Consider the following 26,795-nt stretch of genomic DNA (forward strand, 5'->3'; position numbering starts at 1 on the left):
ATGGCTCATTCATGTCAGATTTCCAGAGAGTTGGGCAGCACACTTGTGAGAATCCAGCTGTGAACAAGCCATTGCTGTCTTTAGGAGCTTATGTGCCAGGTGGTAAGGTGTACTTATGCAAATAAAATGGTAAGATGATTGCAAGTTGTCATGAAGATAAGACAGCATTGTAGGGGTGAGGTGACCCTAGATTAGACAGGTTGGCCGCAGAAGGCTTCTCTGAGGGTGTAACACTTGTTTTGAGAGCTAAAGGACGATAGGGAGGAGCATCATGAGTAGGAGGGAGGCAGGAGCTTTCTGGATAGAGGCAGCAGCATGTGTAAAGAGCTTGGGGCACTAGAAGAACTGGAAGATAAATGGTGTGACTGCAGAATGATGAGTGAGAGTCAGGAGGCACGACATGAGGCTGGAGAGGTGGGCAGGGCTGTGCAGGTCTCAGTAAGGAGTTTGATTTTATTCAAAGTGCCAGGGACCATTGGATATAAATTCTTCATAAACTGCATGCAGAAGAGAGATTAAAAGGTTGGCAGAAAGGAATAAAAATGAAACTGGAGGACCAAGCTGGTAAAAATTGCCCCCAAGGGTCTATCAGAATCCTAACTCACTTAGGCTAATAAGATCAGTGGTTACTTATGAACAATAGGATTGAAAAGACCTATGAAAAAACACGTGAAATTTGGAGTTTCTCTGTCTCTCATGTTTCCTGTAAGTAATTCGCTAGATATAGAGACTCGATTAGATTTTGATTCAGTATTTTAGGCAAAAATATTTTTTGGGTGGTACTGTGTACTTCCTATTTTGTCACAATGATAGGCATATAATTATATGTTTAGTTCCCCACTTTAATGATGCTAAAATTAATTAGTGGGTTCAGGTGTTATGCCTGATTCCTTCATCATAAACTTCTCCATCAAGTTTCACCAAATCATTTTAACAGTGATTAATAATCATTGGCTAGATACACTATTTCATTAGAGTTGCAAAATAATAGTTTTCCTAGCATTTCTCCTTTATTTATTGGCTAATTTTCTTTGATTAAGCACTTTCCTAAATGGAGTATTCCAAAAAAAACTATATAAACAGGAAAAGCAGGATAAATGCTTGATTTCACCCCCCCACCCCCAGCAGTTTTCAGAACAATAGCTTGGTGCCTTAACACCTCCACAGATAGATGACCAATGGAATTTTTCTTAATATCATTATTGACTCATTTTTTTATTGTGGTAGAATATGCATAACACAAAATTTCCAGTTTTAACCGTTTTTATATATACATTTCAGTGGCATAAGTACATTAACAATGTTGTGCAACCATCACCACCATCCATCTCCAGAACTTTTTCAACATCCCAAACTGAAAGTCTTGGCCAGGCATGTTGGCTCATGCCTGTAATCCCAGCACTTTGGGAGGCTGAAGCGGGTGGATCACCTGAGGTCAGAAGTTTGAGACCAGCCTGGCCAACATGGTGAAACCCTGTCTCTGCTAAAAATACAAAAATTAGCCAGATGTGGTGGCATAAGCCTGCAGTCCCAGCTACTTGGGAGGCTGAGGCATGAGAATTGCTTGAACCCAGGAGGCAGAGGTTACAGTAAACCGAAATTGTGCCACTAGTACTCCAGCCTGGGTGACAGAGCAAGACTCCATCTCAAAAAAAAAAAAAAAAAAAGTCTTGCCTATTAAACAGTAACTCCCCATTTTCCCCTTCTCTTCTACTTTTTGTCCCTAACAATTTGACTATTTTAGGCACCCCATATATATGGAATCACACAGTATTTGTCCTTTAGTGTCTGGCATCTTAGCAGAGTATCTCCAAGGTTCATCCATGTTGGAGCATGTTATTAGAATTTCTTTCATTAAATTTTTTTTTTTATTGACAGGGTCTCTGTCACCCAGGCTGGAGTGCAGTGGTGCAGTCAAGCTCACTGCAGCCTCAGATGCCTGGGTTCAAGTGATCCTCATGCCTCAGCCTCCCAAGTAGCTGGAACTACAAGTGTGCACCATAATGCCGAGCTAATTTTTAAATTTTTTGTAGAGACGGTCTCGCTATGTTGCCCAGGCTAGTCTCAAACTGGCCTCAAGCGATCTTCCTACTTCAGCCTCCCAAAGTGCTAGGATTACAGGCATGAGCCACTGCTTCCAGCCTTTCTTCCTTTTTAATACTAAATAATAGTCCATTGTATGGATATACCACATTTGTTTATCTGTTCATCTTCCATGGACATTTGAATTGTTTCCACCTTTTGACTATTATGAATAATGCTTCGGTGAACGTGGGTGAAGAAATACCTGCTCACGTCCTTGCTTTCAATTCTTTTGGGTAGATGCACAGAAGTGGATTTGCTGAATCACATGGTAATTCTATGTTTAATTTTTTAAGGAAGCACCATACTGTTTTCCACAGTGGCTGCACTATTTTATATTCCCACTAGCAATACACAAGGCTTCCAATTTCTCCATGTCCTTGCCAGCACTTTTTGTTTTGTTTTGTTTTTGAGACAGTGTCTCGCTCTCCGTCCCAGGCTGGAGTTCAGTGGCCCATTGCGATCTCGGCTCACTGCAACCTGTGCTTCCCGGGCTCAGGTGATCCTCCCACCTCAGCCTCCCAAGTAGCTGGGACCACGCCTGGCTATTTTTTTTTTTTATTTTTAGTAGAGACGAGGTTTCTCCATGTTGCCCAGGCTGGCAGTGGCCAGCACTTATTTTCTGTGTTTTGTTTATTTTAATATTAGCCATCCTAATAGGGTATGAAGTGGTATCTCACTGTGGTTTTGATTTGCATTTTCCAAGTTATATTATTCCCTAGTTGTACTGTCTGTTCTTGCCTTACTGTAAAGAAATACTTGAGACTGGGTAATTTATAAACAAAAGTGGTTTAATTGGCTGTATAGGAAGTATGGCAGCATCTGCTCCTGGGGAGGCCTTAGGGAGCTTTTATTGGTGGCAGAAGGCAAAGCGGAGCAGGCATCTTAAATGGCAGGAGCCAGGACCGAGAGAGAGAAGGGAGGTGCTGCCCACTTTTAAACAACCAGGTCTCATGAGAACCCACTCACTATTGAGTACAAAGGGGAAAATCCACCACATGATCCAGTCACCTCCTCCCAGGCTCCACCTCCAACATTGGGAATTACTATTCGACATGAGATTTGTGTGGGGACACAGATTTAAGCTATATCACTAGTGATTAGTGATGTTGAGCATCTTTTCATGTGCTTATTAGCTGTTTGCATATTTCTTGGGACAAAAGTCTATTCAAGTCCTTTGCCCATTTAAAAATTGGATTTTTGTGTTTGAGTTGTAGGAGTTCTTTATATATTCTGGATATTAATTCCTTTTCCCATATGTGATTTATAAATATTTTCGTCTGTGGATTGCTTTTTGCTTGTAATGTCCTTTGATGCCTAAAAGTTTTGATTTTGAAGTCCAGTTTATCTGTTTTTTGTTGCCTGTGCTTTTGGTGTCCTATCCAAGAAATTATTGCTAAGTCTCAACTCAGTAATTTTTATATATTTAATGATTTTCACCCCTAAATGGTTATTCTTTTTGATGCGTAAGTTGTCCCATTATTGATCGTTAATGGAACTTATTTTTCGGGTTTTCTAGGTGCTTTTGACATGAGCCTAGTAGTGTTATATGAGTTCCCTGCTTTCTGGCTTTACAAGAAGTCCGGGGCTTATCGGAAAAATTTCTGATCCCAGATCCAGAATCAGCCATTTCTTTAACTAGTTCTGATTCTTTTTGGTGGGAAATGGTATTAAGGGCATTCATTACAATTAAGATGTAAATTCCAGTAGGTTTTTTTTTTTTTTTTTAGTAGAACTAGGAAATACATACTTTTTGGAAAGAAAAAGATACACCATGATTTCAGACTGATTTACTTCCAATTCAAATGAAGGATTAAAGGATTTTTATATCTTTGATTTTATATTTGTCTTTTCTCATTTGTTGACAGTAACACCAGAGAGGTCCAGTCAAAACATGATTTTATTGATTGACCGATTGATGGAGACCACCTCACTCTGTCGCCCAGGCTGGAGTATAGTGGCGCCATGTTGGCTCACTGCAGCCTCCACCACCTGGGCTCAAGTGATCCTTCCACCTCAGCCTCATCAGTAGCTGGGACTACAGGGATGCACTACCATGTCTGGATAATTTTGTTTGTTTGTTTGTTTTGAGATGGAGTCTCACTCTGTCACCCAGGCTGGAGTGCAGTGGTGTGATCTCAGCTCACTGCAACCTCTGCCTCCCGGGTTCAAGTGATTTTCCTGCCTCAGCCTCCCTGGTAGCTGGGACTACAGACGCCTGCCACTATGCCTGGCTAATTTTTGTATTTTTAGTAGAGACGTGGTTTCACCATATTGGCCAGGCTGGTCTCAAACCCCTGACCTTGTGATCTGCCTGCCTCTGCCTCCCAAAGTGCTGGGATTACAGTCATGAGCCACTGCACCTGGCCAATTTTGTTTGTGTGTTATAGAGATGGGGTCTCACTGTGTTGCCCAGGCTGGTCTTGACCTCTAAAGCATTCCTCCTGCTTTGGCCTCCCAAAGTGATGGGATTACAGATGTGAAGCACTACACCTGGCCAAAACACAATTTTAAACTTGAAATAATTCTTCTCTGTGTGGCTGTGCCACTAATTTGGTAAATAATATAGATTCATTTGTCTTTTGTTTCATTTTTAGGGATATTTTTCTTTTTTATATTTGCTTTTTGCTTATATATTTACGTAGTTCTAAAGATAAAACCGTAAGTAAGATAGATTGAAAGAAGTCTGGCTTTCCTCCTTGTCTTTGTTCTTCTCTATACGTTGTAGGTAAACATCTTTGTTGGTTTTTGGTTTATTCTCCCATGGCTTATTTTAAAAGCTACAAGCGTGTGTGTCTGTGTGTTTCTGTATTCCCTATACCTTACTTCATTCCCATTTTATTTCTTCTCTTGTTTTTATCTTGGCAATCATATTTCTTATTTCCAAGAATTCGTTGTGGATTTCTACTTCCTTTATGATTTGTTTGCTTTTGGTTTTTTTTTCTCCCCCCGAGACGGAGTCTTGCTCTGTTGCCTAGAGCTGGAATGCAATAGTGCGATGTCGGCTCACTGCAACCTCCGCCTCCTGGGTTCAAGCAATTCTCCTGCCTTGGCCTCCTGAGTAGCTGGGATTACAGGCGCACGCCACCACACCAGGCTAATTTTTGTATTTTTAGTAGAGACGGGGTTTCACCATGCTGGCCAGGCTGGTCTTGAACTTCTGACCTTGTGATCTGCCTGCCTTGGCCTCCCAAAGTGCTCGGATTACAGGCATGAGCCACCGTGCCCAGCCCTGCTTTTAAGGATGCACTATCTTTCCAACACTGTCTGAGGAATACCAGTCAGAATTTCTTTTCAGGTGTTTTTTCTGGGACCTAAAATATGTATTTCTTCTGAGGTCTGATCACCTTTTCATCTTAGTTGTCCTTTTTTGTCCTTTTGGTTTTCCTTCACTGTCTGGTGATCTTTATCAGTGAAGAACTGGGTTGTTCATATAGGTAATTTGCAGGAGGTCCCTCTGTTTTTCAATAGTCCTCTTGCCTTAGTGAGAGTTGGCTGATTGAGTGATCAGGAATGGGAAGTACAGATGAAATCAGGTTGATTAACTGGTTTCCCACTCCTGATTTCTCTACCTGCTGATTCAAAGCTGGGCATTTATCCAGCTCCTCCAGGAAAAAGGGCTCTGCCTCTCTGTTCTCTTTTGGCCCTGCATGTTGTAAAAAGTGGCCAGCTTTGCTCTGGTCTGTCTTGTAATATAGTTTCCTCTGCTTTCTCTCCATCCTCTAGAAGATGGCCTGCAGTTATATAGACTGTGGCCCTCAGACCTTCTCATTACTGTTTTGCTGAGATTCCCTTGTGAATGTCTTTATTACGTCACTGGGATTTGGGGAGGATGGAGAGGTAAGTGCACTTGCCTGTTTAGCCTGTCGTTTTGAAATGAAGCTCCTTTATGTCATCCCATTTCTGACAGCAGGACTGCTTGCCACTCTCTTTTCTCTATTGGTTTAAGGACTGAAGTGGATCTAAAATTATTCTCTGTATTCACAAATCATAGCTATCAATCTTTAGTCAGATGGGAAAACTTAATTAATTAATTCAGGGACTAAATTTCTCTTTATAGCTGCATAGTCCATGTAAGTAGAAGTTAGTTATCACTGAAGTGTGTGATGCTTCCTGCCCTGTGATTGGTAGATTTCTATTTGGTTCAAGGATTGGGTAACTTTTCAAGACCTTTCCTGTTTGTCAGTGACTTTTTTCCAGAGAAGCAGAAATAACAAGGCCTGCTTCCTTTGCTTGCTTTGTGGGAATGATAATATCATCATCATCAAACATTTAGTGCTTAATATGTGCCAGACATCATTCTAAGTGCTTTATATGTATAAACCCATTTAACTCAATAACAGTGGTTACTATTATCCTTATTTTATAGACGATGAGACAGGCAGAGAGAGGTTAAGGAACTTGCTCAAGGTCAAGCTGATCCTGACAGCCAAGATCTCACCCTATTAGTCAGACGCCCAGGGCCATTCTCTTCCTCACTTCAATCGTCTTATCTTTCTAAAGGGAAGTGCTTCAAGAGATTTTCTTAGGATGGCTGACCACTTTTCATGTCTTGTCAACCATAGGTATAAGAAAATCCTCTAATACTGAGTCTTCATCTAGTTTCTTTCTTTCTTTTTTTTTTTTCTTTTTGAGACGGAGTCTCACTCTGTCGCCCAGGCTGAAGTGCAGTGGCGTGATCTCGGCTCACTGCAAGCTCCGCCTCCCAGGTTCATGCCATTCTCCTGCCTCAGCCTCCCAAGTAGCTGGGACTACAGGCGCCCGCCACCATACCTGGCTAATTTTTTGTATTTTTAGTAGAGACGGGGTTTCACCGTGTTAGCCAGGATGGTCTGGATCTCCTGACCTCGTGATCCGCCGGCCTCAGCCTCCCAAAGTGCTGGAAGTGCTGGGATTACAGGCCCGGCTTTCTTTTTTTTTTTTTTTTTGAGACAGTCTCACTCAGTCACCCAGGCTAGAGTGCAGTGGTGCAATCTCGGCTTACTGCAACCTCCACCTCCCAAGCGATTCTCCTGCCTCAGCCTCCCAAGTAGCTGAAATTACCGGCATGTGCTACCACGCTCGGCTAATTTTTGTATTTTTAGTAGAGACAGGGTTTCACTGTGTTGGCCAGGCCGGTCTCAAACTCCTGGCCTCAAGTGATCTGCCCGTCTCAGCCTCCCAAAGTACTGGGATTACAGGCATGAGCCACCATGTCTGGCCTTCCTGTAGTTTCAAGCATGTCCTTTATTGCCTGAAATAGAAATCACTGATGACTCTAATTGTAGAAATGAATATTTTAAATGATATAATTATGGCTGAATTCAGTTTTAATCTGTGGAGAACCTTTGCAAATTATTATGTTGAAAAGATGTTACTTAAAATGATCTTTTCTGCTATGTATTTGATATTTTTAAGTAGCATTAAAACTTAAGAGTACATGACAAATCTCACAAGTCTTGGCTACACTAACTTCTGAGGTCTTTCACAATGCGTATTTATTTCCATGCAGCATGAATAGTGGATTCATAAATGGTGAATGTTTTCCCAGTGAAAATTCTTTTTAAGAAAATACGGAAAAGAAATGTCCTTAAATGGTTTGAACATATTTTAGCCTGTCAGGCAGATAAATATGAGGGTGGAGAAGCATGTGAAAAACATTTAGACAGCATTAAGAAGAATTTTATTAAAATAATGATAATAATAATAATTAGCTGGGCACGGTGGCATATGCCTGTAGTCCCAGCTGCTGGGGAGGCTGCAGTAGGAGGATCACCTGAGCCCAGGAGGCAGAGGTTACAGTGAGCCGAGATCATGCCACTGCGCTCCAGCCTGGGTGACACAGCCAGACCCAGTCTCAATAAATAAATAAAAAACAGAAATAAAATAATAAAATGCAGGTGTTCGTGTGTGTGTGTGTGTCTGTGTGTGCATTTTCAACATTTTGTTTCAGAAATGTTCAATCATATACAACATTGGAGCAAGTGATATGATGCACCTCATGTACCCATCACCTAACTTCCAACAGTATTTTGTCAGGGGATATTATGATCACTGCCATGAAGACAAATGCTTAGGTAGGTATTACCACCTTCTCTGTGCATTGTTTCTTGGCAAAATGTCATTTGAAAATGATAGAACTCGGGCAGGCATGGTGGCTCATGGCTGTAATCCCAATACTCTGGGAGGCCGAGGAGGGCGGATCACTTTGAGGTCAGGAGTTTGAGACCAGCCAGGCCAACGTGGTGACACCCTGTCTCTACTAAGAATACAAAAATTAGTCAGGCATGGTATCGGGCACCTGTAATGCCAGCTACTCAGGAGGCTGAGGCATGAGAATTGCCTGAACCCAGGAGGCAGAGGTTGCAGTGAGCTGAGATCGCACCACTGCACTCCAGCCTGGGCAACAGAGTGAGACTTCATCTCAAAAAAAGAAAAAAGAAAATGATAGATCTTGAATGTATTTCAGTTCCATGACCTTTTTTTTTTGTTTGTTTCATCGTGTTAGCTAGGATGGTCTCGATCTCCTGACCTCGTGATCCAGCCGCCTCGGCCTCCCAAAGTGATGGGATTATAGACGTGAGCCACTGTGGCCAGCCAGTTCCATGACATTTTAAAAAAATTCAACACTATCTAGTTTTGATTACAACAAAGATCTGCACAGGAACACCAGATCTGTTAAGAATTAGCGAAAACCAGTTTTCATGTTTTGAATGTTTTTTCTCTCTGCTTGGGTAGGAACCCCAGGCGTGACTGTGATACTTGAGCAGTCTTGTTAGAAGCAATTATGTTACAAACAGAACTTTTCATTGAACTGTGTAACCAGCCCCTTGGTTCTCAGAAAAAGAGTTGTGACCAGGCACAGTGGCACACGCCTGTAATCCTAGCACTCTGGAAAGCCGAGGCAGGTGGATTGCTTGAGCTTAACAGCCAGAGACTGGTGAAACCCTGTTTCAAAACAAACAAACAAACAAAACAAAACAAAAAAACTTATTTATCACTTTGGAAGGGAGGTGGCTTTCTGTATTATTATTGTTTTTTGAGACGGAGTCTCGCTCTGTTGCCCAGGCTGGAGTGCAGTGGCATGATCTCGGCTCACTGCAAGCTCTGCCTCCTGGGTTCATGCCATTCTCCTGCCTCAGTCTCCCGAGTAGCTGGGACTACAGGTGCATCCCACCACACCTGGCTAATTTTTTGTATTTTTAGTAGAGACAGGGTTTCACCGTGTTAGCCAGGATGGTCTCGATCTCCTGACCTCGTGATCTGTCCACTTTGGCCTCCCAAAGTGCTGGGATTACAGGTGTGAGCCACCACGCCCAGCCAACCTTTCTGTATTCTTTTTTTTTTTTTTTGAGACGGAGTCTGGCTCTGTCGCCCAGGCTGGAGTGCAGTGGCGCCGGGATCACGCCATTCTCCTGCCTCAGCCTTCCCAGTAGCTGGGACTACAGGCGCCCGCTACCATGCCCGGCTAATGTTCTGTATTTTTAGTAGGGACGGGGTTTCATCGTGTTAGCCAGGATGGTCTCGATCTCCTGACCTCGTGATCCGCCCGCCTCGGCCTCCCAAAGTGCTGGGATTACAGGCGTGAGCCACCATGTCCGGCCTTTGTGTATTCTTGAATGCACAGGAATATTGGTGAGAATCCCTGAGTTGCACTACAGTCAGCATCATCAGGCGTCCTCATTCTTGTGGCTGTCAGCAGATTTTCAGTGGACCCCCAGTTTGGCTCTCAAATTATAGCATACATCAGAATCATCTGGGGAACTTGTTAAAAAAGTGTATTCTCCAAAAAATTAGCCGGGCGTGGTGGCGGGCGCCTGTAGTCCCAGCTACTCAGAAGGCTGGGGCAGGAGAATGGCGTGAACCCTGGGGGCAGAGCTTGCAGTGAGCCGAGATTGCGCCACTGCACTCCAGCCTGGGAGACAGCGCAAGACTGTCTCAAAAAAAAAAAAAAAAAAAAAAAAAAAAAGTGTATTCTCTGCTTCTCTCCCAAAGATTGATTCGTTAGATTTGGATTGTATCCCAGTAATCGGTATTTAAATAGTCATTCCAGGAAGGGTGCTATCCTGATTCTAGTATCAGAGAAGGAAGTCCTTAAAAGCCATTGTTGGTTTTCACTGGCTGCTACTAGGTTTTTTTGTTGTTGTTTGTTTAGAGACGAGATGTCACTATTTTGCCCAGACTGGACTCGAAGTCCTGGACTCAAGTGACCCTCCTGCTTTGGCCTCCCAAAGTGCTGGGACTGCAGATGGGCACCACTGTGTCCAGCCCTCATCCTAGTTTTACTAAGGTTGGTAGGTGGTGAAAAAAATTGCTAAAAATGTTTTCATCCTTTAACATGCTCAGTGAGTGTTATGACAACCCCACATAGACTTTTACTGCCTACAGACAGATTTACTGTCACAGAGGTTGTCTTAGTTCAGGCTGCTTTGACAAAGTACTATAGACTGGGTAGCTTATAAACAACAGAAGCTTATTTCTCACAGTTCCAAAGTCTGGAGGTTTAAGATCAGGGTGCCAGCACTGTCAGGTTCTCATGAGAACCCTCTTTCAGGATGCAGACTGTTGACTTACCATGTTCTCATATGGCAGAAAGAGAGTGAACTGGCCTCTTTTTATAAGGGCACTAATCTCATTTATGATGGCTGCACCCTCATGACCTAAATACCTTCCAAAGGTCCTACCTCCAGATACCATCACAATGGGAATTAGATTTCAACATATGCATTTTTGGGGAAACATTCAGTCCGTAACACAGGTGCACCCTTAGTTGTGGGCAATTCAGTTCTGATGCTGTGGTCTGATGACCACACCCTGACAACATAGGTACATAGTGGGTAGTATGATTGCAAAGGATCTCGTGTTTTTCTCTGTGGTTCCACTAAATTGTTTAGTCCAAGCCTTAGGCCTCCCCTGCTTGGTCACCTGTTGGACCAACACTAGGTACAGGAAGTGCAGGAAGCTCAGTTTACAAAAAGTCATCTGGTGCTTCCAGCTCTATGTAGCTTCCTCTGAAAGAAAAGGAAGCGTGGGGAGTGTAGAAAGCAGTTAGTTCTTCACCTGAGGCTGCAGTTCCAAAACTGAATGGAAACTGTGGTGTTTGGGATGTGTGTTTGACTAAAGTTTCCTTTCCTCAATTTCTCAAAGGAAACTGTGACTCTTCCCCCACCATCTTCCACCCCTTCACTTTCCATACATACAAGAAAGAATGATGTCCTGGAGCAACCTCTGGAGAACAACTGTGGGGCCTCCCCATTACAAAACAGCCTCCCCTGTGTGCAGTCAGAATTGCTTTCATCTGGGCAGAACCATACAACACACAGCTGGGCTGTATGGAGAGCTGTGGCCGACTGTAGGGCTTGCCCACTAGTCTGTATTTTCCCCTACATTTCTCTACCTCTCATATAGTGGAATTGGTACCACGCAACCACCTCTGGCCTTTGATGGTGGCCTTTGACATGGCAACCACCTCAAAGCCAAAGGGCTTTGAAGGGAGGTGATGTGTGTCACTTTCAGTGGGAAGTATTAAAGAGTGGGTATGAGTTTTGACTTTCTTTTTCTGTGCTAGGGCAACCATGGGAGACATAAGTTCTAGTAGTGTCCCTGTAAGCTGAAGAAGGGCTGCTAGACCCACAATGAGTTTTTGTGAACAAGAAGTAATCTCGGCTGGGCGCCTTGGCTCATGCCTGTAATCCCAGCACTTTGGGAGGCCGAGGCAGTCGGATCAGTTGAGGCCAGGAGTTCGAGACCAGCCTAGCCAACATGGTGAAACCCTGTTTCTACCAAAAATACAAAAATTAGCTGGGCATGGTGGTGTGTGCCTGTGATCTCCCAGCTACTCAGGAGGCTGAGGTAGGAGAATTGCTTGAACCCAGGAGGTGAAGGTTGCAGTGAGCCAAGATTGCACCACTGCACTCTAGCCTGGGCAACAGAGCAAGACTCTGTCTCAAAAATAAAAAGTAAATCTGGTTGGTCATGGCGGCTCACGCCTATAATCCCAGCACTTTGGGAGGCTGAGGCAGGAATCAGTTGAGGTCAGGAGTTTGAGACCAGCCTGCGCAACATGGTGAAACCCTATCTCTACCAAAAATACAAAAATTAGCTGGGCTTGGTGATGCATGCCTGTAGTTCCAGCTACTGTGGAGGCTGAGGCAAGAGAATCGCTTGAGCTCAGGAGCTCAAGACCAGGTAGGTTGCAGTGAGCCAGGATCTCACCTCTGCACTCCAGCCTGAGTGACAGAGCAAGATTCCATCTCCAAGGCCAGGCATGGTGGCTCATGCCTGTAATCCCAGCACTTTGGGAGGCCGAGGTGGGCAGATCACAAGGTCAGAAGATCGAGACCATCTGGCCAACATGGTGAAATCCCGTCTCCACTAAATATACAAAAATTAGCTGGGTGTGGTGGCACGTGTCTGTTATCCCAGCTACTCAGGAGGCTGAGGCAGGAGAATCGCTTGAACCCAGGAGGCAGAGGTTGCAGTGCGCCAAGATCATGCCACTGCACTCCAGCCTGGTGACAGAGCTAGACTCTGTCTCAAAAAAAAAAAAAAAAAGTAAATATTAGGTTAAGCCATTTATTTCAGGATTTGTTACTGCAGCATAGCTTGATCTGTCTGCCAGTTTGAAGTTCTGAGAGTCAAGATACCTGAGTTTGATTCTGAGACTACATGTGGTCTAGTGCAAGACCTTTAATGTCCTGAATCCCCTTTTTAATATATAAATTGAAGGGTTTAAGTTAGATGATCATGAAGGGCCTTTTTGGCACTTAACATTCACAGATGCTGGATGGCAGCACTCAAATGCAGATGCTCCTTGACTTGTGATGGGAGTTTATGTCCTGATAAATCTCTCATAAGTTGAAAATATCCTAAGTTGAAAATGTAAGGACTGGGCGCAGTGGCTGATGCCTGTAATTCCAGCACTTTGGGAGGCTGAGGCAGGAGGATCGCTTGAGCTCAGGAGCTCAAGACCAGCCTGGGGAACATGGTGAAACCCAGCTCTATAAAAAATACAAAAATTAACTGGGCGTGGTGCTGTATGCCTGTAGCCCCAGCTACTCAGGAGGCTGAGGTGGGAGGATGGCTTGAGCCCAGGAGGCGGAGCTTGCAGTGAACCAAGATTGCACCACTGTACTCCAGCCTGGGTGACAGAGCCAGACCCTGTCTCAAAAAAAAAGAAGAAAAGAAAATGCATTTAATATTCCTAATGTACCAAACGTCATAGCTTAGCCTTGCCTACCTGAAATGTGCTAAGAGGACTTCACTTTAGCCTGCAGTTTGGCAAAATCATCTACCACAAAGCCTTTTTTTTTCTCTCTCTCTTAGAGACAGGGTTTTATTCTGTTACCCAGGCTGGAGTACAAGGGCACAATTACATATCACTGTAACCTCAAACTCCTGGGTTCAAGTGATGCTCCCACCTCAGCCTCTGAAATAGCTGGGACTATAGGTGACCTGGCTAATTTGAAAAATTTTTTTGTAGAGGTGGGGTCTTTCTGTGTTGCCCAGGCTGGTCTTGAACTCCTGGCCTCAAATGATCTTTCCAGCTTGGCCTCCCAAAGTGTTGAGATTACTGTTGTAAGCCACCATGCCCAGCTACAAAGTCTATTTTGTGATAAAGTTATAAAGAAATTTGGATCAAAACTCAAAACTTGAAGTATAGTTTCTACTGAAAGCATATTGCTTTTTTTTTTTTTTTTTTTTTGAGACAGAGTCTCACTCTGTCACCCAGGCTGGAGTGTAGTGGCGTGATCTTGGTTCACTGCAACCTCCGCCTCCCAGGTTCAAGTGATTATCCTGCCTCAGCCTCCCAGGTAGCTGGGATTACAGGTGCCTGCCACAATGCCCGACTAATTTTTGTATTTTTTAGTAGATACGAGCTTTCACCATGTTGGCCAGGCTGGTCTCAAACTCCTGACCTCAGGTGATCCACCCACCTCAGCCTCCCAAAGTGCTGGGATCACAGGTGTGAGCCACTGCGCCCAGCCGCATATTGCTTCTTTACCATTGTAAAGTAGCAAAACTGTAAGTCAAGCCGTTGTAAGTCAGGAACCACGTGCACACTTTTCTGATTGATGTACAAAAAGGAGACTAAGTCTGGCACTAAAGCCGTCCCTGGAAAACTTATTTATTATTATTAGTTTTTGCTATTAAATGAGAAGTTAGTTATGTGAAGAAAGTGACAAAGAAAGATGAAGTAATACTTTTTTAAAAATTAGTTTTATTGAGATATAATTCACATAATTAGTTTATTTGCCTCATGGTTCTGGGAAGTCCAAGGTCATGGCATTGGCATCTGGTGAGGGCCTTCTTACTGCATCACCCCAAGGCGAAAGGTGGAAGGACAGGAGAGCTCAAGAGAGCAAGAGATGGTTGAACTTCTGTAACAGATTCACTCTCACAATAAACTAAACCACTCCTGTGATAATGCCATTAATCTATTCAGGAGGACAAGAGCCTTCATGACCTAATCATCTCTTACAGGTCTCACCTCTATACACTATTGCACTGGGGATTAAGTTTCCAATACAAGAACTTTGGATGACATTTCAAGCCATAGCAACCACTATTTAACTTCAGAACATTTTCATCACTCCCCAGAAAAGCTGTACACATTATTAGCAAGGACTCCTCATTCTATAAATCTACTTTTTTTTTTTTTTTTTTTTTTTTGAGACAGAGTCTCACTCTCTCACCCAGGCTGGAGTACAGTGGCACCATCTTGGCTCACTGCACCCTTCACCTCCAGGTTCAAGTGATTCTTCTGCCTCAGCCTCCTAAATAGCTGGGATTACAGGCATGTGCCGCCATACCTGGCTAATTTTTTTTGTATTTTTAGTAGAGACGGGGTTTTACCATGTTGGCCAGGCTGGTCTCGAATGCCTGGCCTCAAGTGATCTGCCCCCCTTGGCCTCCCAAAGTGTTGGGATTACAGGCGTGAGCCACCGCACCCGCCCAGATCTACTTTTTTATTTGTGTAGATTGCCTACTCTAGACATTTCATATCAGTAGACTCATATAATAGGAGTCTCCTTGTCTGGCTTCTTTCACTTAGCACAGTGTTTTTAAGGTTCATCCATATTGTAGCATTTATCAGAACCTCATTCCTTTTTATAGTTGAATAAATAATCCATTGTATGTCTGTACTACATTTGTTTATTCATTTGTCAGTTGATAAGCAATTGGGTCGTTACTACTTTTGACTATTATGAATAATGCTGCTATGAACATTTGTGTGCAGGTTTTTGTTTGGACATATTTCTTCGTTTCTCTTGGGTATATACATAGGAATGAAATTGCTGGGTTATGTGGTAACACTATATTTAGCATTTTTGAGGACCTGCCAAACTGTTCCATAGTGGCTATCCCATTTTACTTTCTTTTTTTTTTTGAGACAGCGTCTCACTCTGTTACCCAGGCTGGAGCACAGTGGCACGATTTCAGCTCATTGCAACCTCTGCCTCCTGGGTTCAAGCAATTCTCCTGCCTCAGCCTCCTGAATAGTTGGGATTACAGGCATGTGCCACCACACCCAGCTAATTTTTTTTTTTTTTTTTTTTTTGAGTCTCGCTCCATCACCCAGGGTGGAATGCAGTGGCGTGATCTCGGCTCACTGCAAGGCTCTGCCTCCCGGGTTCATGCCATTCTCCTGCCTCAGCCTCCCAAGTCACCCAGCTAATTTTTGTATTTTTTAGTAGAAACGGTTTTGCCATGTTGCCAGGCTGGTTTCTGACCCCTGACCTCAAATGATCCTCCCGCCTCTGCCTCCCAAAGTGCTGGGATTACAGTCATGAGCTACTGAATTCGGCCCATTTTACAATCCTATATGCAATGTATGAGTGTTTTGATGTTTCCACATCTTCATCAATACTTGTTACTGTCTTTTTTACTGAAGTAATCAGTTTTGATAAAGCAGCCATATGGCAAACTAAACAGTGAAGAGATTTTTACATGCATATTAGCTTAAGTTGCTCTCTAAACAGTTGTAGTGTGTATTGGCATATTTATAAAAATTTGCACTGTGAGCTTAGCACTAAAATAAAAAGTTAATGACTAATAATGTAATTCTTCAACTTGTTTAGCTTTTGGAAAATTTTTCATTTCAAAAATGAAGCACTCTTGAAGGGAAAAAAAGGAGTAAATAAAAAATGAGTTGTTTGATCCTCTCTCTCTTGATTCACCAGATGTAATTGTTCTCTTGGAGCATTTTTTTTTTAAAGACAGATTCTCTGTTTTCCAGGCTGGAGTGCAGTGGTGTGATCATGGTTCACTGCAGCCTCAACTTTTGAGGCTCAAGTGATCCTCCCACCTTAGCCTCCCGAGTAGCTGGGACCACAGGTGCACACCATCATGCCCGCTTAATTTTTGTATGTTTTTGTAGAGACAGGGTTTCGCCATGTTGCCCAGGCTGGTTGAACTTCTGGGCTCAAGTGATCTGCCTGCTTTGGCCTCCCAAAGTGCTAGGATTACAGGTATGAGCCACTTTGCCCAACCTCTTGAAGCATAAACATGTATACACACACACACACACACACAAACACACACACACATACAACACACACACACACACACACACACACACACACATATATATATTTCTTTTTTTTTTTTTGAGTCGGAGCCTTACTCTGTCACCCAGGCTGGAGCAGTGGTGCGATCTCAGCTCACTGCAACCTCCGCCTCTCAGGTTGGAGTGATTCTCCTGCCTCAGCCTCCCGAGTAGCTGGGATTATAGGCATGCGTCACCACACCTGGCTTATTTTTGTATTTTTTAGTAGAAATGGGGTTTCCTTCTGTTGGCCAGGCTGGTCTCTAACTCCTGACCTCTCAGGTGATCCATCTGCCTCAGCCTCCCAAAGTGCTGGGATTACAGGTGTCAGCCACTGTGCCCGGTTGCATAAACTTATTTTTATAAATTATATGCTTCTAAATTATCAGGTGGACTGTGCCTTACATGTATAGGCTTGAGTAGGCTGAGCATGGTGGCTCACACCTATAATCCCAACACTTTTAGAGGCCAAGGTAGGAAGATGGCTTGGGGTCACGAGTTCAAGGCCAGCGTGGACAACATAGTGAGACCCCGTCTCTACAAAAGAAAAAAAAAAAAGAAAATTAGGTGGGCATGGTGGTGCACGCCTGAGGTCCTGGCCCCTGAGGAGGCTGAGGTGGAGGATTGCTTGAGCCCAGAAGGTCAAGGCTGCAATGAGCCATGATTGACTATACTCCAGTTTGGGTGACAGAGACAGACCCCATCTCTAAAAGCAAAAAAAAAAAAAAGTGAAATAAAATAAAAAATCGTTGCTATTTTTTATTAATATTCTGTTTTGGGAGACATTATTCTTATATTTTCCTCACACTTTTTAAATGTGGTTTCTTTTAGTTCTTTGAACATACTTAAATTAGCTGACTTAAACTCTGTCTGTTAAGTCCAATATCTGGGCTTCCCTTGGGAAGAGTTTTCTGTTGTTGTTTTTTCCCTTTACATGGGCTGTATTCTTTTGTTTCTTTGCATATCTTCCAATTTTTTGTTGAAAACTGGACATTTTATTTTATTATTATTTTCAGATAGAGTCTCGCTCTGTTGCCCAGGCTGGAGTACAGTGGTGTGATCCAAGCAATTCTCATGCCTCAACTGCCTGAGTAGCTGGGACTATGGGTGGGCAACAACACACCTGGCTAATTTTTTTTTGTATTCTTAGTAGAGACAGGGTTTCACCATGTTGGCCAAGCTGGTCTTGAACCCCTGACCTCAGGTGATTTGCCCACCTCGGCCTCCCAAAGCACTGGGATTACAGGCTTGAGCCACTGTGGCCAGCCAACTGGACATTTTTAATGATATAATGTGACAACTCTGAAAATCAGATTCTCCTCCCTCTCCAGATGAGCTCTAAGTCAGGTAAAATACAGAGATATTTGCAAACGGGGTATTTTGGGGAACCACCAGACAGGTTAAATAATGCCAATTTCCTGGGAATGGTACTTTGAAGGAGCTGTAGCCCAGTTCTGCTTCCTCTGGTAACTGCCAGTCTTCTGGTCTTCAACGTGGATGCAGCTGGTAGTTTTCAAGGCTATTATGGAACTGGAGAGCTAGGAATGGGACTCAGTCAAGTTAAAATGCTACAAAACTCACTGTTCTTACCAGGATTCAGCTATTTATCTTTGATAAATTATCCCCAGTTTGCTAAAAGCCTATTTCCAGAGTTCTGAAAAAGGTAATTCTGATTATTTTGCCAATTTTTCATTGTTTTTATGTAGTAGAGAATTTTGGTCAGGGAAAGTCCTTATTCTGCCATTTTTGATGATACTCTTTCCCTCCCCTTTTTAGGCTTTTATTTTCATGAATCTTGTATCTCTTGGTGTTTTGTTTTGTTTTGTTTTCTTTTCTTTTTTTTTCGAGACAGGGTCTTGTTTTGTCACCCAGGCTAGAGTGCAGTGGTGTAATCATGGCCCACTGCAGCTTCAAACTCCTGGGCTCAAGTGATCCTGCTCCCTCAGCCTCCCAAGTAGCAGAGACTACAGGTGCACACCACCATGACCAGCTAATTTTTTAAATTTTTTGTAGAGATGGGGTCTTGCTCTGTTGTTCAGACTAGTCTCAAATTCCTGGCCTCAAGCGATCCTCTTGTCTCAGCCCTTCAAAGTGCTGGGATTACAGGCTTGAGCCACTACACCCAGCCTAATTTTTGTATATGATGTGAGGTCGGGGTCCAGATTCATTTTTTCATGTGGATATTTAGTTGTCCCATCACCATTTATTGAAGAGACTGTTCTTTCCCCACTGGATGTTTTTGGCATCCTGGTCTAAAATCAGTTGACTGTAGATGTATGGGTTTATTTCTGGACTTCTAATTCTACTCCATTGATTTATACATCTTTCCTTATGCCAGTATTTCACTGCTTTGGTTACTATAGCTTTATAGTAGATTTTGAAATCAGGAAATATTACTTTTACAACATTTTTTCTTTCAGTATTTGTTTTAATCATCCTGGATCCCTCGCTTTTTTGTTTTTTTTTCTTGCCTCAGTTTGTTTGTACAAATAGCACAGGAGGATCCCCGCCCCATGCAGACGGCAGCCCGAGGGGGTTGCACCAGTCCTTCTCTTCTCACATTGGTAGACAGAGATATCTACTCTGAAGCCTTTGTAGGGGCCTGGGCACCTTTGGGAGCTTGAGCTGGAACTGAAGCTGGAGCTGCAGTCTGGGCGCTGATTTGATCCTTGGCCTTGGCCTTTGGCCGGCACAGCCTGAGTCCGTTGGCAGTGCGGGCACGAGCACACTTCCCAAGCTTGGGGTGGGCAATGTAGGCAAGTCGATCGAGCTTGTGGCTGACACCCTTTGGGATCTTGCGCTTAACCTCCTTGAGCTTTACGAGGGCCTTGATAGCCTCGGCACGTGCACTCATGGCCTTGGCATTGTTGGCCTGCATCTTCTTGAGGCCCTTCTTGTGCTTCTTGGCAAAGTGCATGTTCCTCAGGAACCTGGGGTCCACCCACTTAAGAGATTCGTATCTTTGTGATCGGGGTTTCTTGATAGCATTTCTGTGCCATTTTCGGGACTGGTTGTGTGTGGTATGGTTCTTGGACTTGGCCCTGTCTGTACCTTAAGCCGCAGCTCCCGAAGCGCCTAGAACTGGAACCCTCACATTTTTATATGATTTTAGGGCTTTGTTTTATTTTTGGGGACAGTCTTACAGTGTTGCCCAGGCTGCTCTTAGACTCCTGGGCTCAAATGATGTTCTCACCTTGGCCACCTTTAAGTATCTAGGACAGCAGGCATGCACTACCACTCCTGGCTTCCAAATGAATTTTGGGGTCAGCTTGCCCATTTCTGTAGAAAAGGTAATTCAAATTTTGAGGCCGGCATGGTGGCTCATGCCTGTAATTCCAGCACTTTGGGAGGCCGAGGTGGGTGGATCACTTGAGGCCAGGAGTTTGAGACCGGCCTAGCCAATATGGCAAAACCTCATCTCTACTAAAAATACAAAAAATTAGCCAGGCACTGTGACGCGCGCCTGTAATCCCAGCTACTTGGGAGGCTGAGGCAGGAGAATCCCTTGAACTCTGGAGGTGGAGGTTGCAGTGAGCTGAGATTGTGCCACTGCACTCCAGACTGGGCGACAGAGCACAACTCTGTCTCAAAAAAAAAAAATTTTTGATAAAGATTGTGTTGAATCTGTAGATGAATTTGGTGAAATAGTATAACTTTAAGCATTGTAAGTTTCATTTAGAGAAAGTTTGGAAGTATGTAAAGTGAAAAAGAGTTTAATGTTTGTGGTTTTTTAATTAGGTAAGCATATAGGTCTCACTTGGTCTTCTAGATCTGTCAAAGGAATGGGGGCAGGCTCTTCTAGAGCCAGAGGCAGCCGCGGTAGGGGAACTAGGAAGCTGGTGCGCCACTGAACAAAGATAGAGTGTTTCTCAGGGCTGCATAAGACACTCACTGTGGCCAACTCAGGTGAGGGTTTTCCTTCAGAGGCCACAGAGTCTCCACGGGAACAGCCTGCCCCGCTTCAGCATTCCTGTAGAGTGCTTCTGTTGTATATCAGAATCTATAAATTGTGGAGCACTCGGGTGGGGATAGATGTGATTGCCTTATTTGTCATGAATTTGAAAAAAGAAAACATTTTGGAACACATTTTTTTACAAGTAGCCATTTGATATTTGTTTCTTGAAAAGTTTATGAGATTTTTTTTAAAGAGCTCAAATTTTGTTGAACATAGAGCCATAAATAGTGGTTGTTTTATTGACTTTATATGTTATGTGTTTGTATCCACAGTGTTCTTCTCATCTCTTGCCTTTGTAACCTACCTAATTCCTGTGTTGCCAACACAATCATAGAAATACAAAGGAATTATGGTAATTGGCCATAAGGACGAAGTATGAGTTACATTTAATTATATATTCAAAAAAGGAAAATAGAAAACCTGGTTGTCAATAAGTAGACCAAACTATATACCACCATTACGTAGGTTGTAGTTGAATATGTGGTCAAGCACGGTGGCTCATGCCTGTAATCTCAGCATTTTGGGCTGAGGCGGGAGGATCACTTGAGCTCAGGAGTTTGAGACCAGCCTGGGCAACATGGCAAAACCTCGTCTCTACAAAAAATACAAAAATTAACCAAGCATGGTGGTACATCTGTAGTCCCAGCTGCTCCGGAGACTGAGGCAGGAGGATTGCTTGGGCCTAGGAGTTCGAGGCTGTAGTAAGCCAAGGTCATGCCACTGCACTCTAGCCTGGGTAACAGAGTGAGACTCTGTCTCAAAAAAAAAAAAAAGTTGGCCAGGCGCAGTGGCTCACGCCTGTAATCCCAGCACTTTGGGAGGCCGAGACGGGTGGATCACCTGAGGTCAGGAGTTCGAGACCAGCCTGGCCAGCATGGTGAAACCCCATCTCTACTAAAAATACAAAAATTAGCCAGGCATGGTGGGCACTTGTAATCCCAGCTACTCAGGAGGCTGAGGCAGGAGAATCACTGGAATGTGGGAGGCGGAGGTTGTGGTGAGCTGAGACCATGCCACTGCACTGCAGCCTGGGCAACAGCAAGACTCCATCTCAAAAAAAAAAAATAATAATAAAATAAGTTAAATATGTGGTAAATGTGACTTTCAGTGAAATGTATTTGAACTTTTGTTTGGGAGAGCAGATGGTTTCAAGCAAATGTTATTCCTGATTTTAGCTTTATGAGAAGAATCACAGTATTCCACTGTTGTAGGTATCAGAAACTACAACCAGCGATATCCAGATTCTGCTATTTGAACCTATCCAGAGTCAGGGGTTCTAGGAAGCCACCCAAGGTGTGAAACTGGTATACCTTGCCAGGCTCCCGCTCTGCACACCCAAAGGGAAACTGGTACCGGAGTGAGGATTGGAAGAATCGTGTCTGTAAACCGCCTGCCAGCCACTCCCTTCTCCAGGCTCTGTTTCTGCACCCTGCACTTAAGCCCAGCTTGGTATCTGACTGTCCCGTCCTACTTTGGGACCTTTGCTGTGGTGGTCCTTTACCTTGTGAGTCCCACCTGTCCCTTTTGCACTTGTCCAAACCTATCCTACAATCAAGGCCTACCTCAGAAGAATATTTTTTTCGTAACAACCTTTTTGATTTCCCTTGCCCTTTGCCCATCTCTGCCTTTGCTGATGCCCCATAAAGTTTATGAGTGCTGTGTGTGTCAACAGCCCTCACCATAATCTGAGTACTCATGTGATCCTCCTGAAGCTTGTGAGCTCTTCAAAGAGGAAAGGAGAAAATGCTGAACGTGGATCCAGGCCCTGTTCAACGTGCCAGCCTCAGCTTTGAAGGGGCCAGTCTAGAATCATACTTTTTTGATTGCATTGTTTTTGTATTACTACTTGAGGAATTTTATAACAGTCATCATTTCATAGTTCAGTGCTCACTATTGTACCTGCTCCTCTAAGTTTATAATATGATTTCTTATTTCATTCATTTGTAACCCACCTGTGTGGATAATAGCATCACAGGAGTTATTGTCCAGAATTACTGTAGCCTTCCTCACTTTATCTTATTTTTCCCCCTGACAGGAAAGGACTTAGAAGCCTTACAAATACATCTGTGCATTCTTGCTTCAGACTTTACAACTGAGGGCCAGCCCAGTCTGGAAGCATCTCTTATTAATGTTACAAGGAAACCGCTACCTCAGCAAACAAAAGGAATGGAGGAGGAGAGTTACAACAAATGCCATTTAAAAAAAAAAGAAAAACTTGTTTTCAGGAAACATTAGAGGAAATTTGGAGAATTTCAGCATTGCATAGAAGCAGCCTTACAGGTAAACGGATTTGACGGGCAGGCTCTGTCAAAATTCTGCAGAAGTTTGATCTTCCTTCTTAAGGACTTTGTGTGAAGTAATTCTGTACTGCTTTTAAATTGCTGTTGATCAGCTTCTGGGTTTTTGGGTTCTAACTTTTTTGGGTATATTGAAGACACAGTGTATTACGTTATATTACATTTTTAAACGTTAAGTTATTTTTCTGCCATTGTAAATACAAGTATCAAAATATTCTTGCAAAGAAGTAAACATTTTTCTCAGCAAGCATATCCTTTTAGAGTGGAATGCTAAACAGTTCTTATCCAGCATTTTGGACATCTTTTATTTTTTGTCAGAGATCCTGTCTACACTGAAAATATTAATTATATAAACCTGTTGTCTCTCACCTCTACGTTGGATCACATGGTCACCTGCCTCATAGAAATGCCTTTTTTAAAACTTCGATTTGCAGAACTCCACTATTTTTATACCTAGCTACAGTTTTGAGAAAGAAGAATCAGAACCCTGACCCACTTACGGTTGCTGGGACAATTCCCCCTCCCGCATGTATTGCTGCAGTGCCCAGGACAGTAAAATGGACTACAAGCGGCGCTTCCTGCTTGGCGGGTCCAAGCAGAAGGTGCAGCAGCACCAGCAGTACCCGATGCCTGAGCTGGGCCGAGCACTGAGTGCTCCCCTGGCATCCACGGCCACCACTGCCCCCCTGGGCAGTCTGACCGCTGCAGGCAGCTGCCACCATGCCATGCCCCACACTACTCCTATCGCCGACATCCAGCAGGGCATCTCCAAGTATCTGGATGCCCTGAACGTCTTCTGCCGTGCCAGTACTTTCCTCACAGATCTCTTCAGCACTGTGTTCAGGAACTCTCACTATTCAAAGGCAGCCACACAGCTCAAAGATGTGCAGGAGCATGTCATGGAAGCAGCCAGTCGGCTGACCTCGGCCATAAAGCCTGAGATCGCCAAGATGCTAATGGAACTTAGTGCTGGGGCTGCAAATTTTACGGATCAGAAGGAATTCAGTCTCCAGGACATTGAGGTAGAGTATCTTTTGTGTCATACTTGTGTAGGAAAATATACTACAAAGGTAAGTGAGAATATTGTCTTAAGTTTTTTCCAAATCACTGTAATAGTAGCCTTTGTCCTCTTGCTGTTGGTACTCTGTCTTTGTAAAAAATTTGTGCATGCCAGGTTCTGAATTGCTTTTATATCAAATTCAGAAGGTTAAGGGTAGGTGTGGTGGCTGTAACCCCAGCACTTTGGGAGGCCAAGCGGGAAGATCGCTTGAGCTCAGGAGTTTGAGGCATCATAGTGAGACCTTGTCTCTACAAAAACTAAAAAAATTAATTAGCTGGGCGTGGTGGTGTGCACCTGTTGGATAGATTTTAAAAATTACTTTTAGCTGTTCAGAGAGTTAATCTGACATTAGTTTTTCCATCCTTCTACATCCAGAAGCCCTGACTACTCCAGAAGCCCAGAAGCTGAGGTGGGAGGATTGCTTGAGCCCAGGAGTTTGAGGCTGCAGTGAACCGTGATTGCACTGCTGTACTCCAGCCTGGACGGCAGAGTGAGACCATGTCTCAAAAAAAAAAAAAAGAAAAGAAAAATTATTAAACAAACCAGCCAATATTTTATGTTGTTGTCTTTCAAATTTTCAAGTCAGAACCTAATTTTCAAATACCGTACTGGTAAAAGTTATTAGTGAGTACTGAGAATTCTAAATACGATTATGAGCTTTATTTGTGGATTTTTTTTTTTTTTTGAGATGGAGTCCTGCTCTGTCGCCCAGGCTGGAGTGCGGTGGCACGATCTCGGCTCACTGCAAGGTCCGCCTCCTGGGTTCATGCCATTCTCCTGCCTCAGCCTCCCTAGTAGCTGGGACTACAGGCGCCCGCCACCTCACCCGGCTAATTTTTTTGTATTTTTGGTAGAGACGGGGTTTCACCATGTTAGCCAGGATGGTCTCGATCTCCTGACCTCGTGATCTGCCCGCCTTGGTCTCCCAAAGTGCTGGGATTACAGGTGTGAGCCACCACGCCCAGCCTTTTTTTTTTTTTTTTTTTAAGTCAGTTTCGCTCTTGTTGCCCAGGCTGGAGTGCAATAGTGCAATCTTGGCTCACTGCAACCTCCACCTCCCGAGTTCAAGTGATTCTTCTGCCTCAGCCTCCTGAGTAGCTGGGATTACAGGCATGCGCCACCATGCCTGGCTAATTTTGTATTTTTAGTAGAGACGGGGTTTCACCACATTGGTCAGGCTAGGGTCTCAAACTGGCAACTTCAGGTGATCTGCCTGCCTCAGCCTCCCAAAGTGCTGGGATTACAGGCAGGAGCCACCGTGCCCGGCCGTTTTTTTTTTTTTTTTGAGACGGAGTCTCACTCTGTCACACAAGCTGGAGTGTAGTGGCACGATCTCAGCTTACTGCAACATCGCCTCCCAGGTTCAAGCAATTCTCTGCCTCAGCCTCCCGAGTAGCTGGGATTACAGGCGCCCACCACCACGCCCGGCTAACTTTTTGTATTTTTAGTAGAGACAGGGTTTCACCATCTTGGCCAGGCCGGTCTTGAACTCCTAACCTCAAGTGATCCACCCGCCTCGGCGTCCCAAAGTGTTGGGATTACAGGTGTGAGCCACCCTGCCCGTCCTGTGGATTTTTATTATATTGAATCTTTGGTTTTTAGAGAGTCCTACACGTTTATAGAATAATTTTTCCAGTTCTAAATTCACAGTTGCTAATATTCAGATGTATTTGAGTCTTCTTCAGTACATTTCTTGGGGTCTTTGATAGTTTTTTTTTTTTTTTTAAAGACAGAGTCTCGCTCTGTCGCCCAAGCTGAAGTGCAGTGGCACTATCTCGGCTCACTGCAACCTCTGCCTCCTGGGTTCTAGTAGTTCTCCTGCCTCAGCCTCCTGAGTAGCTGGGACTACAGGCTCACGCAGCCATACCCAGCTAATTTTTTGTATTTTAGTAGAGGTGGGTTTTCACCGTGTTGCCCAGGCTGGTGTCAAACTCCTGAGCTTAGGCAATCCACCCACCTCATCCTTCCAAAGTGCTAGGATTACAGGTGTGAGCCACCACACCCAGCCTCTTTGATAGTTAAAATGAAATATTATTCTTTCAGGGCTCTAGATTACAATGTAAGATTAGAATACAAGTTTCATTCAAAGTAAAGATGACCTTTTTTCTTGTCTTATTTTAGGAAATGATTTATTAAACTTTGATCTCTTATATTCGTTTGATAGATTTTAAAAATTACTTTTAGCTGTTCAGAGAGTTAATCTGACATTAGTTTTTCCATCCTTCTACATCCAGGTGAAGTTCTTGGATATGAGATCCTAGGAAGGAGAATGTTCCTTACCCCATCCTGGGGTTAAGATCACCAGTCTTTTGGGTCGGATCTGATTATTTAGGTGCCTGAATAAGCTAACTAACACTGCTTTGGGTTAACCAAAAAAAGAACTTGACTTTTAAGTAACACAACTAATTTTTACTGTGTTTAAAAGTGATTTTGAAGGAATTTCCAAGAACTTAGAGTTATTTCTTAAGAGACACAGCATCATTGGTATAAATCAGGGTTTATCAAGCTTTTTCTATGAAGGGCAGACAGAAATTTTAGGCTTCATGGACCACATGTGGTCTCTCTCACATATTCTTTGTTTTTGTTTTTGTTTTGAGACGAAGTTTCATCTTGTAGCCCAGGCTGGAGTGCAATGGCGTGATCTCGGCTCACTGCAGCCTCTGCCGCCTGGGTTCAAGCAGTTCTCTTGCCTCAGCCTCCCGAGTAGGTAGGATTACAGGCGCCCACCACCCTGTCTGGCTAATTTTTGTATTTTTAGTAGAGATAGGGTTTCACCGTGTGGGTCAGGCTGGTCTCAAACTCCTGACCTCAAGTGAGCCACCCACCTCAGACTCCCAAAGTGCTGGGATTTACAGGTGTGAGCCACCGCTCCCG

The 26,795-nt window shown here is 43.7% G+C and overlaps 2 protein-coding genes across 5 annotated transcripts in view; one reads left to right on the plus strand and one right to left on the minus strand.

The window, feature by feature from the left end:
* Nucleotides 1–26,795, plus strand: part of GARRE1 (granule associated Rac and RHOG effector 1) — a 104,540-nt gene that overhangs the window by 22,411 nt on the left and 55,334 nt on the right. For 3 of the 4 annotated variants that reach the window (XM_031004691.2, XM_055368919.2, XM_055368917.2), the window contains exon 2: nt 22,600–23,883. In XM_031004691.2, the coding sequence (XP_030860551.1) occupies nt 23,389–23,883 (495 nt within the window). In that variant the 5' untranslated portion in view covers nt 22,600–23,388. Of the gene's footprint in view, nt 1–5,808; nt 5,923–22,599; nt 23,884–26,795 lie in introns of all 4 variants that reach the window. The other variant, XM_055368918.2, reaches the window with a different exon arrangement.
* LOC109024079 (large ribosomal subunit protein eL29-like) lies at nt 19,188–19,678 on the minus strand. The gene has a single exon (XM_019014601.2). The coding sequence runs from the start codon at nt 19,524–19,526 to the stop codon at nt 19,188–19,190; it is 339 nt and encodes a 112-aa protein (XP_018870146.2). The 5' UTR covers nt 19,527–19,678.

Source organism: Gorilla gorilla, chromosome 20 (genome assembly GCF_029281585.2).
Source record: "Gorilla gorilla gorilla isolate KB3781 chromosome 20, NHGRI_mGorGor1-v2.1_pri, whole genome shotgun sequence".
NCBI classification, from domain to species: Eukaryota; Metazoa; Chordata; class Mammalia; order Primates; family Hominidae; genus Gorilla; species Gorilla gorilla.